Raw genomic sequence first — 12,646 nt, 5'->3', positions numbered from 1 at the left:
TAAATAATAAATAGATTCACTCCTACACACAATACCCATATTCAACTGAATTTTCTCCCAAAATAGAAAAAATTAAGCTGAAAATTGTATGGATCAATAAGGATTCCCCCTTATGTTACCTAAATACCATTCGGAGAACATTGTGCTAACAAGTCACATAATAATTCCATTACTCACGTGTTGTGCTAATAATATGTTTTAACATGATTTTGATGGACTACCTCACTCTATACTCCAACATACAATTATCTGTACGTCCTCAGCGGAATGAATATCAAACACAGATTCAACTACCAAAGGACCAGATGTTCCCCAATGCCTTAGCCAAAGAAGGGCCCTATTGGAAAATGACTTAAAACAATTAGTTAAAAAAATTAAAATAATAATCAGACGATTGAAGTATCGCCCTGGAGCATGGTGTATTAAGAAGACCGTTATGGTGTATAAATACACCCCCGTCACACGATTACAGACCTCCTTCCTAAGCAGTTGCTGGAGAGCAAATTATAAAAATTTTCAACCAACAAGCCAAATGGATAAAAACAAGAGTTTAATGGCTGTGAAGGAGAAAACGGAATGATCAACAACGAATATGTCCGCCCAATACTAATCTAACTGACAGAGTGAAAAGAAGGAAGCCTGTACAGAATAAAAAAATAATTACAAACATGCATCCTGGTTGCAACAAGGCACCAAACTAATACTGCCAAAAACTGTGCCAAAGCAATTGACTTTTTGTCCTGATTACAAATTGTTAAGTTTGGAGCAAATCCAATACAACAACATACTGAGAACCACTCTCCATATTTTTCCAGCATAGTGGTGGCTGCATCATGTTATTGGGTATGCTTGTCATCTTTAAGGACTAGGGAGTTATTCAGGATAAAAAGGAAACGGATGGAGCTAAGCATTCACCATTCAGCATGATAATAACCTAAAACACAAGGCCAAATCTACACTGTGGTTGCTTTCCAGGAAGAGAGTGAATGTGAGTAGCCGAGTTACAGTTTTGACTAAATCATCTTGAAAATCTATGACAAAAAAATGGTTGTCTAGCAATGATCAACAACCACTCTGACAGAGCTTGAAGAATTTTGAAAGAATAATGGGCAAATATTGTACAAACCAGGTGTGCAAAGCTCTCMGAGACTTACCCAGAAAGATACACAGCTGTAATCACTACCAAACGTGATTCTAACATGTATTGAATCAGRGGTGTGAATACTGTACTTACGTGCGGGGGAAACTATTCAATCCATTTTAGTATAAGGCTGTAATGTAACAAAATGTGTAAAAAGTCAAGGGGTCTGAATACTTTCCCGAATGCACTGTATGTCTTTATTTCCTTTAAATTAAAAAAATAAATAAACATGTTTTCACTTCATCATTATGGGGTAGATGAGATTTAAAAAATATATTTTTCCCATTTTAAATTCAAGCTGTAACACAACAAAATGTGGAATAAGTCAAGGGGTATGAATACAGGGCTCAGGGCTAAATGGACATTCCCTCGGTCCCTACAAAATTAGGTAAATCAATGTTGTTGTTTTTTTTGCAACTTGGATTAATATCCAAAACGTAGCCGGTCTCAGGGCTAAATTTTATTTTTTTATTTCACCATGTAGGCTAGTTGAGAACAAGTTCTAATTTACAACTGCGACCTGGCCAAGATAAAGCAAAGCAGTGTGACACAGACAACAACACAGAGTTACACATGGAGTAAACAAATGGACATTCCTTCGGTCCCTACAGAGTTAGGTAACTCATGTTTTGTACCTTACTTGGAATAATATGCCTCTAGGGCAATTCAGACTGATTGAGGACMTTTTTACTGAAGAATGTGCTTAGTTTCTATTATAGCGTTTTGTATATCTGTTTTGCATTTCATATTGATGTGTTTATTTGCATCTGTAAAAGAGACATTGGTCTCAGCATGACTCCCTGTCCACATAAAGATACAACAAAACATCCACACCCAGTGAAAACCCGTCTCACTCACCGAAAACCATCTTACTTCTGGTTTTTGGCACCGACTCTATCACACGATTCTGTTGGAAAAACAAACGACTGGAATAGAACTACTCACACAATGCTTGCTAAAAAAACGATTGAGAATATTATGAACGTTTACTCTAACACATATTCGTTGAAAAAAAGGATTGAGATGTTAACTACTCTATACCACAGGATGCTCTGAAAGAGACATAACGATGATATTATGAACGTTACTCTATACACAGAATTTTCTTTGAGAGAAGATGGATTGAGAATTATGAACGGTTGACTCATACACAGATTTTCTGTGAGAAGAAGAGTGATTGAGAATGTGAAGGGTTTACACTTATCAGTACAAGTAACAAACATGTTCAAGTCTCCTAGCTACCGAGAGGGTAGGCGTTTTACTCCAGCCTTTACTCTAAACCTGCTGATCAGCTAATCAAGAACCTTAAGAGCCACTAGATTAGTAGAACAGGCCGGTTTTCCCCTGACCTACTCAGTTCACCAAAGCAGGGTGTGTTCCAAATGGCCCCCTATACCCTGTGTAGTGCACTACTTTAGACACTATATAGGAATGGTTCCATTTGACATACCCTCTTGGGTGGCTGTGACAGAGGATCAACATTTGACGAGATCACATGACTGCCTGACCGAGATCCACAGCATCAGCAGCAGCTTTGAGATACAGAGCTCTGTAACACTGCAAGCTGCCAATTCACTGGGATAAATATGTCAATATTTCCCCTAGGCTACTTCTCTATGTGTCAATCTAACACATAAACCATACAGGTGTGGCCTATATCCAAAATATGTAATAAAAGGGAAAAGAAAACTCAAGAAAACTGAAATAATATTTTTAGGAGACTTTTGTTAAAAKATATAAAWAGTTTTTGCCATGTTATGTAARCATATTTCAGCCATATAACGTTGTAATGTTATCACGATAATAACCTAATGTTCAGGGGACATTTTGMCAACTGTTTGTTAGAACGAATAGGCCTAGTCCTATTGGATATGATCTATTTACTTTCAATATCACTATCATATCAGTTGTCATGTCAATAGGAACGACATGTCTGGATCGAGGCGATTCAAAATGAAGACGCATAAGCACATTTAGCCAATTAAACAACCAATACATATGCAATATTTGACTAATGTCTTTTGCACAAAACATTAAGTAACGTCGACATACAATTTCGATTAACTTCSTAATGTTATTTTGTAACCAAACGACTAAACAACATCTGAGCGGCTAGGTCACTACAGTCAGCCAATGYTAGTGCAGAAAAGTAGCCAATCATAATCAGCAATTGCTATTTTTTTTAAAAGATGAAGAACGCAGATTAAGATACATATTTGTTCCTATATTGACAATTTTCCTATTTGCCTGTTATGAAACAAGTAACCCCCTTTACCCAGAGAATGATCCTCTTTGAACATCCATTTCATGGTGCCTGATTCCGGGAGAGTTTGCTCGACGCGCAGTAAAAATCGTAGAGAGTTGGTGAGAAATCAGACCGCTGACAACAACAAAAAAATGATTGCTATTGCTCTATCTCATACTCTAAAACTGAAAACAATGTAAAAAGTTGACCGAGAACGTCAACAATGTAGCAAAACACGTCTCACTCGGCAGTAGCGTTGCCCAGGCGATGACGTCACTATGGGACTGTACCATCGCATCGCAGGGGAATGGAGGCTGATTCGACTGGGTGCGGTTCAGAGACACACATGCTGCGCACAATATCAGATCTTTACAACGCCTCGGTGTTCACGTCTGCGTGTTTAACGTCCAATCACCAATCCACACGATAAAGACGTAGCTAACAGTCTGCTATAACCTAGGAGCCGGCTGTACAGAGTTTGTATCTCTGAGCATATCTAGGATCTCAGTCTACTTTCGTCTTTTTTTAAACGGTACTTGCTGTTCTGGATCATTCCAATCCGACATTACCCTTTGAATTTACATTTAAAATTGTTAATGTTAGGTAAGGGTTCTGGTTAAGTTTGGGTAAGGGTTAGGATTAGGGTGTGGACGTCCCAAAGATCCCGGATAGCACTATCTTTTTAAAAAACATGACAGTCTGGTCTAGTTTATGACAGATGCCTGAGCTGATGAGCAAGTGATTTGTCCTAGAAACTCCAATTATATCTCCATACATCCCTCTACTTCCTCCCCCTTTCATGGGATAGAGTAGGCATTGATTCACATAGGAATAATCATAGATGTGTTGTTGTGGTATCCCACTAGAGAATGACATTGGAATCACAATAGAGGATTGAATAGGATCCCCAGATCAACACCACACTCAGACATATAGGCCTGTGAAGCCACTACCAGCCCTGGGGAACCCTAGCACGCAAACAGCACTATTAAGCGTGGACGTATATTCCTTATATCTGGCACCCGATCCTCCCAGATCAATTACACGCCGCATAAACAAAGAACTAATCCTGTGTCCATCGCCGCTGACACTATTTGCACAAGGCTAGGAAGTGGTCTAAGTCACCTCTTCTAGATTACGGCCTATCCGGCTCGAGCAAAGTCAATAGCTTACAAAGGAGTCAATAAGAGCACGTGCAGCTCTATTATGATTGAACGACTCGACATCTGCCCGATAATTAATATCATACGAATATGTACGTTGAATTAGTAATGGGTGCGGTAAATAAACACCTCCTACCCAGAGATAACATCACAGACTCATCAAAGCAAGTAAGCTTCCCGCTGAACACACTCAGCATGACAATACCAGAATCGGAAGAGTCAACTCCACAGACACAACCCAATACGGAAGTTAAACAATCGCCCTGCCACTGGTAATTAATTACTAACTGATCGAGTGGGAACTACACTAGTAATAATGTGATGAGTAGACGTATAAGACACCCTTCGCAGCCAAGACCCCAGTAACAAATTTGCTGTCAGTACCAGGCTTCTTTCTCTCCCATAGAACAGATCCGAGTCGGAATCTATGCACATAAGGCTTCCTTCCTTGATATCCCCACTCTTCCCCCAGGAACAACCAGATAAAGGCAAACGCCCCCCCGGTGAAACCAATAAGGCGTGATATGATCTCGCGGCGACACCCGATCCGGATCAACCGACGAATATTGTATCGATAAGCGCGGACACCATCCTTGCCATAAAGCCGAAGAAAAGTTGCAGCATTAGATCGACGGCTACCGAAGCCACACCAAACGTGATAATGTCTCGGGGAGAATACGCGCGCCGCCCTGTAAGTCAAATGCACCCAATTAGTAATCGTCGAACCAACTCTCTGCCCTTTCCCGTAACCTAGACAACAGAGAAAAGCCCGCTTGAGGAAGCCTTCCCTCCCACGGGTTAAAGCCTCCTAAAGCGAGGTCGATATACCCCCGCGCTGCCGTGACAATGATCGCATTACGTGGAAGCACGAGAAGGTCTGCCGCGGTGGAACACAGGCGGGGTAAGAGTTGGTGTAGTGGAGATGTGTGTACTTGTGTGCAGATGGACTGGAGAGGAACAAATCATATCGAAAGATGAAGATACCAAAAAGTATAACATCTAACGACCACACTGTGTGTCATTAGGTTCCAGGTGTTGAATGAGACACGGGTTCCGTCTTAGCTCTGACGTCAAAAACCACGAAGGTCGGTCTTATAATAAACAATGAGCAAGCAAGTCATGCACCCTTGTGCGATATTCTCGTAACGTAATGTAAGAGAAGCTCAGGAACGGAATGGCAGAGCCAACCGCAAACACTCTCAATCAGGAGCGGCAAAACCCAAAGGCGGAGACCTGTGCTGAAAACAGAACACCCAGAATGTGAGGGGAAAGGGTTACTAGAATTTTACAACCCTGGTTTGTTGATGTCAAACAGTTTCCCCTTTATTCATCCTTCCCAGGCCTATCAGCTGGTTATCAGAGGGAGGGTATCAGCCTTTCAGCTGGTTGTCAAGGGGAGGGGTTATCAGCCTTATCTGGTTGTCAGGGGAGGGTTATCAGCCTTTACTGGTTGTCAGGAGGAGGGTTATCAGCCTTTTATCTGGTTGTCAGGGAGGAGGGGTTATCAGCCTTTATCTGGTTGTCAGAGGAGTTATCAGCCTTTATCTGGTTCAGGGGGAGGGTTATCAGCCTTTATCTGGTTGTTCAGAGGGAGGGGTTATCAGCCTTTATCTGGTTTCAGGGGGGAGGGTTATCAGCCTTTACTGGTTGCAGGGGGGGGTTATCAGCCTTTACTGGTGTTCAGGGGGAGGGTTATCAGCCTTTATCTGGTTGTCAGGGAGGAGGGGTTATCAGCCTTTACTGGTTGTCAGGAGAGGGGTTATCAGCCTTAGCTGGTTTCAGGGAGGAGGGTTATCAGCCTTTAGCTGGTTGTCAGGGGAGGATTCAGCCTTTGCTGGTTGTCAGGGAGGAGGGGTATCAGCCTTAGCTTGTTGTCAGGGAGGAGGGGTTATCAGCCTTAGCTGGTTTCAGGGGGAGGGTTATCAGCCTTTATCTGGTTGCAGGGGGAGGGTTATCAGCCTAGCTGGTTGTCAGGGGGAGGGTTATCAGCTTTAGCTGGGTGTCAGGGAGAGGGTTATCAGCCTTTATCTGGTTGTCAGGGGGAGGGTTATCAGCCTTTACTGGTTGTCAGGGGGAGGGTTATCAGCCTTTATCTGGTTGTCAGGGAGGAGGTTATCAGCCTTTATCTGGTTGTCAGGGGGAGGATCAGAGTCAGCTTAGCTGGTTGTCAGGGGGGAGGTTATCAGCCTTTATCTGGTTTCAGGGGGAGGGTTATCAGCCTTTATCTGGTTGTCAGGGGGAGGTTATCAGCCTTTAGCTGGTTGTCAGGGGGAGGGGTTATCAGCCTTTAGCTGGTTGTTCAGGGGGAGGGGGTATCAGCCTTTACTGGTTGTCAGGGGAGGGGTATCAGCCTTGCTGGTTGTCAGGGGGAGGGTTATCAGCCTTTATCTGGTTGTCAGGGAGGAGGGGTTTGTTTGGTATATAGATCCCCATTAGTTTTTGCAGAAGCAGCAGCTACTCTTCCTGGGGTCCCAAGATACACAAAACATGACAAGTAACAAAACACTGATTCACAAGGAAAGTTACACAAATGTAACAATATTCAACAATGCAACCAAAAAATTATACAACAATACAACTAAAAACTGATGTTTATGTGTTCTCCTTCCATGAGTTGTTTTTTTAATCCGTTTTTTAAAGGACGGGAGTTCCATACAATCATGGCTCTGTATAAAACCGTGTATTTCCTTGAATTAGTTTTGGACTTGGGACTGTGAAGAGACCCCTGTGGCATGTCTTGTGGGTATGTATGGGGTGTCTCTGCTGAGTGTTATTTGGAATTTTCTTACAGTATATTATCATGAAAACAAATAGAGAGAAGCAGTTCATCTCTATCAACCTCAACCAGGAAACTGATGTTGTTTGGTGTAGTGTCGTGTAGTGAGTTAGGGCAAGGCCTGCTGCTCTGTTTTGAGACAGCTGTACACTTAGAAAATAGGGCTCCAAAACCGTTCTTCACTGTCACATAGGAGACCTTTTTGGTTCCAGGTAGAACCATTTTGTGAAAAGTTCTTATTGGAACCAAAAGGGTTTCTACCTGGAACCAACAAGCGTTCTTCAAAGGGTTCTCCTATGGTTCTAAATGTTTTAGTTTCTAGATAGCACCTTCAAGAGGGTTCTTGCCTAGATCTTCCTTTGCAGCTGACCGTATTATCGGACAGTAATCAACAGGAGACAAGACCAGAGTCTGAACAACTAGTGCAGTTTATTGATGTTTCAGAAAGCAGAACATCTTTTTATAACAGACGTACCTCCCCCATCTTCACAACAACCTTGTCAATTTGCCTTGACCATAATAACTGACCATCCAATGTTATACTTAAGCAATAAGGCACGAGGGGGAGTGGTTTATGGCCAATTTACGACGGCTAAGGGCTGTTCTTAAGCACGACGCAATACGGAGATCCGGATACAGCCTTTAGCCGTGGTATATTGTCATTTACCACAAACCCCCGAGGTGCCTTATTGCTATTATAAACTGGTTACCAACGTAATTAGAGGAGTCCAAATAAATGTTTTGTTATACCCGTGGTATACCACGGCTGTCAGCCAATCAGCATTCAGGGCTCGAASCACCCAGTTTATAACTAGGAATTTAGCTTCCTCAACTTGCTCAATGGTCACACCCTTTATACACAACAACCAGCTGAGGTTTAGGTCTTAGAGAATGTTTTTAATATTAATCACCTGATACTAATGTGTCAAGTGTGGAATCATCTGCATACTTAGTCATTCTAGCTTTGTGTAAGACCAGTGGCAAATCATTTGAAAAATTCGAGAAGAGTAACTGCCCAAGGCAACTGCCCTGAGGGACACCGCACTTTACATATTTGATGTTAGAGAAGCTTCCCCTGAAGAACACTCTCTGGGTTCTATTGGATAAATAATTATCCAAGGGTTATCAGCCTTCAGCTGGTTGTCAGGGGGGAGGGGTTATCAGCCTTCAGCTGGTTGTCAGGGGGGAGGGGTTATCAGCCTTCAGCTGGTTGTCAGGGGGGAGTGGTTTCCCCAGGTGGTGTCCGGTGGTGATGCCGTGGGGGCGGGTGCTCTGCTCCTCCCTGACCTCCGGCCGCAGCACGAAGCCCCCGGGGAAGGTCAGGTCAAACATCTCGCAGGGGGCAAAGGTCAGGGGTCGCTCGACCAGCAGGGTCTTCAGCCTGGCCCTCCAGCCATCCAGCATGGCTGTACGATTCGCGGGGGGGCYGTGTCCCGGACACCAGAACACCTGGGGGGCTAGCACCTGGAACCCACAGAAGTGAAGCACGCCGTTCTGGAAGGATGGAGGGACGTGGAGGAGAGAGGAGAGGAGTGAGGAGMCTGGGTCAAATACATAGAGTGAATACTTGATCTGCGCTTGGTTTAGTTTGCACAATATGCTACAATGGAACCAATGGAATAGACCCAACAAATGCAAACCCACAACGAAATGAAACACATTGGAAATACTTGGTATTTGGAGGTAACGTTGAAGCATCAAAATGTATGAGGAAACTCCTTTTGAGACACACAAGTCTCCCCAACACCACTTGATTACCTTCTAAATCCATGAGAAGCAAATACAGTGAAATATATTTTTAACTCTTTCCCCCTGGCTGTCTTCCTGGGTTACCTGTAGGGGCCACAGTGTGACGTTAATGGCTGTCTTCCTGGGTTACCTGTAGGGGCCACAGTGTGACGTTAATGTCTCCGTTGAGGCCGTCGGGTGGGTACATAGTCTGCATAGATCCAGTGCTGAACGACAACATGGCTTTCTTGTCCTGTAAAATGACAAAGAACCTGAAGTTTAACTCCAAAAAAAACATAGGCCCTATTCATTCCTCCAAAACACAAATGACCCTTAACCTAGAAGCAATGTGGCTGAACTGAATGAGAGCAGTGTGTCATTTCATAAGGTAGATATTATGTAGGGTGTCCAAACAAAATCATTTGACCAATGGGTACAATATCATATTAATTGTGTAGGTACTGCTCAAACAAAAACCAATGGTCCAAACCTCATGTCTCTATCATCATCCTTTCAAAATGTGTTTGAGTAGCATTACGTCAGCTAGACTGGACGATGTTAAAGAGTAGCATTACGTCAGCTAGACTGGACGCTGTTAGAGAATAGCATTACGTCAGCTAGACTGGACGCTGTTAGAGAATAGCATTACATCAGCTAGACTGGACACTGTTAGAGAGTAGCATTACGTCAGCTAGACTGGACGATGTTAGAGAATAGCATTACGTCAGCTAGACTGGACACTGTTAGAGAGTAGCATTACGTCAGCTAGACTGGACGCTGTTAGAGAACAGCAATGCGTCAGCTAGACTGGACGCTGTTAGAGAATAGCATTACGTCAGCTAGACTGGACGATGTTAGAGAATAGCATTAGGTCAGCTAGACTGGACGCTGTAAGAGAATAGCATTACGTCAGCTAGACTGGACGCTGTTAGAGAATAGCATTACGTCAGCTAGACTGGACGATGTTAGAGAATAGCATTACGTCAGCTAGACTGGACGATGTTAGAGAATAGCATTACGTCAGCTAGACTGGACGATGTTAGAGAATAGCATTACGTCAGCTAGACTGGACGATGTTAAAGAGTAGCATTACGTCAGCTAGACTGGACGCTGTTAGAGAATAGCATTACGTCAGCTAGACTGGACGATGTTAGAGAATAGCATTACGTCAGCTAGACTGGACGATGTTAAAAGAGTAGCATTACGTCAGCTAGACTGGACGCTGTTGAGAATAGCATTACGTCAGCTAGACTGGACGCTGTTAGAGAATAGCATTACATCAGCTAGACTGGACACTGTTAGAGAGTAGCATTACGTCAGCTAGACTGGACGATGTTAGAGAATAGCATTACGTCAGCTAGACTGGACGCTGTTAGAGAATAGCATTACGTCAGCTAGACTGGACGATGTTAGAGAATAGCATTAGGTCAGCTAGACTGGACGCTGTAAGAGATAGCATTACGTCAGCTAGACTGACGCTGTTAGAGAATAGCATTACGTCAGCTAGACTGGACGCTGTTAGAGAATAGCATTACGTCAGCTAGACTGGACGATGTTAGAGAATAGCATTACGTCAGCTAGACTGGACGCTGTAAGAGAATAGCATTACGTCAGCTAGACTGGACGCTGTTAGAGAATAGCATTACGTCAGCTAGACTGGACGATGTTAGAGAATAGCATTACGTCAGCTAGACTGGACGATGTTAGAGAATAGCATTACGTCAGCTAGACTGGACGCTGTAAGAGAATAGCATTACGTCAGCTAGACTGGACGATGTTAGAGAATAGCATTAGGTCAGCTAGACTGGACGCTGTAAGAGAATAGCATTACGTCAGCTAGACTGGACGATGTTAGAGAATAGCATTACGTCAGCTAGACTGGACGCTGTTAGAGAATAGCATTACGTCAGCTAGACTGGACGCTGTTAGAGAATAGCATTACGTCAGCTAGACTGGACGCTGTTAGAGAATAGCATTACGTCAGCTAGACTGGACGATGTTAGAGAATAGCATTACGTCAGCTAGACTGGACGATGCTAGAGAATAGCATTACGTCAGCTAGACTGGACGATGTTAGAGAATAGCATTACGTCAGCTAGACTGGACGATGTGAAATAGCATTAGGTCAGCTAGACTGGACGCTGTTAGAGAATAGCATTACGTCAGCTAGACTGGACGATGTTAGAGAATAGCATTACGTCAGCTAGACTGGACGCTGTTAGAGAATAGCATTAACGTCAGCTAGACTGGACGATGTAGAGAATAGCATTACGTCAGCTAGACTGGACGATGTTAGAGAATAGCATTACGTCAGCTAGACTGGACGCTGTTTAGAGAATAGCATTACGTCAGCTAGACTGGACGATGTTAGAGAATAGCATTACGTCAGCTAGAACTGGACGATGTTAGAGAATAGCATTACGTCAGCTAGACTGGACGCTGTTAGAGAATAGCATTACATCAGCTAGACTGGACGCTGTTAGAGAATAGCATTACGTCAGCTAGACTGGACGCTGTTAGAGAATAGCATTACGTCAGCTAGACTGGACGCTGTTAGAGAATAGCATTACATCAGCTAGACTGGACGCTGTTAGAGAATACATTACATCAGCTAAACTGGACGCTGTTAGAGAATAGCATTAACGTCAGCTAGACTGGACGATGTTAGAGAATAGCATTACGTCAGCTAGACTGGACGATGTTAGAGAATAGCATTACGTCAGCTAGACTGGACGATGTTAGAGAATAGCATTACGTCAGCTAGACTGGACGATGTTAGAGAATAGCATACGTCAGCTAGACTGGACGATGTTAGAGAATAGCATTACGTCAGCTAGACTGGACGCTGTTAGAGAATAGCATTGCGTCAGCTAGACTGGACGATGTTAGAGAATAGCATTGCGTCAGCTAGACTGGACGCTGTTAGAGAATAGCATTACGTCAGCTAGACTGGACGCTGTTAGAGAATAGCATTGTGTCGGCTAGACTGGACGCTGTTAGAGAATAGCATTGTGTCGGCTAGACTGACGCTGTAAGATAATTAAGGATAACTGAGAGACTCAGCATTTAACTCGTTATCTTTTACATTTAATTTATTGTGTCCATTTGGCTTCTTGTGATCCACGGAAACAACATGTAAAATCCTCAAACGTCACTGCAAGAAACAGCCACCGCTCTGTCAACAGAGCCCGGTGCTTATTATGGATGTATTAGCTTACGAAATCAGACTTTAAAAAAATGGGATGTATTAGGGTTTTTGATATAAATGTTAATCAATGCTTGACTCGGGATGAAATAAGTGCAGCAGCTGGCTTTTTCCATTAGACTATATTCACCGAAATGGAAAAATGACGTTATGATCAAGAGACCTCTGATTATTCACTGTGAAGGGTTTATTCACCTTTTTCCATGACTTCTCCATGACTTAACCACATTTCATGGCTATTATTTAGACTACATGAAAAAAGTAAGCATTATTGACACTGGAAGGCTTCTGTGTCTGATCCCATAGGCCTACCATCTCCTGTCGCTGTGCCCTTTTATCAAGGCACTTAACCCCCCACAAAGTAGAACCTGCACTAGTCACATGTTGT

General features: G+C 43.2%; 1 protein-coding gene and 1 long non-coding RNA gene across 4 annotated transcripts; one reads left to right on the top strand and one right to left on the bottom strand.

Annotated features, from left to right (window-relative positions):
* Positions 1-6,001: 6,001 nt before the first annotated feature.
* LOC139027116 (uncharacterized) lies at positions 6,002-6,874 on the top strand. 3 transcript variants are annotated; one of them, XR_011479160.1, is made up of 3 exons: positions 6,002-6,079; positions 6,336-6,403; positions 6,792-6,874. It is a non-coding gene; the product is annotated as an uncharacterized lncRNA (long non-coding RNA). The 3 variants fall into 3 exon arrangements; XR_011479161.1 differs by lacking the exon at positions 6,002-6,079 and adding an exon at positions 6,109-6,178 and having other exon boundaries at positions 6,339-6,403; XR_011479159.1 differs by lacking the exons at positions 6,002-6,079; positions 6,336-6,403 and adding exons at positions 6,112-6,178; positions 6,240-6,275 and having other exon boundaries at positions 6,792-6,861.
* An 856-nt stretch (positions 6,875-7,730) lies between these two features.
* LOC112079304 (NAD(P)H dehydrogenase [quinone] 1-like) lies at positions 7,731-9,486 on the bottom strand. The gene is made up of 2 exons (XM_070442284.1): positions 9,205-9,486; positions 7,731-8,819 (listed from the first exon to the last, which is right to left on the bottom strand). The coding sequence occupies exons 1-2, from the start codon at positions 9,349-9,351 to the stop codon at positions 8,493-8,495; spliced, it is 474 nt and encodes a 157-aa protein (XP_070298385.1). The 5' UTR covers positions 9,352-9,486; the 3' UTR covers positions 7,731-8,492.
* Between the last annotated feature and the right edge of the window lie 3,160 nt (positions 9,487-12,646).

Source organism: Salvelinus sp. IW2-2015, unplaced genomic scaffold (assembly GCF_002910315.2).
Source record: "Salvelinus sp. IW2-2015 unplaced genomic scaffold, ASM291031v2 Un_scaffold7560, whole genome shotgun sequence".
Classification (NCBI taxonomy): Eukaryota; Metazoa; Chordata; class Actinopteri; order Salmoniformes; family Salmonidae; genus Salvelinus; species Salvelinus sp. IW2-2015.
This window is presented reverse-complemented; position numbering and strand designations above follow the sequence as displayed.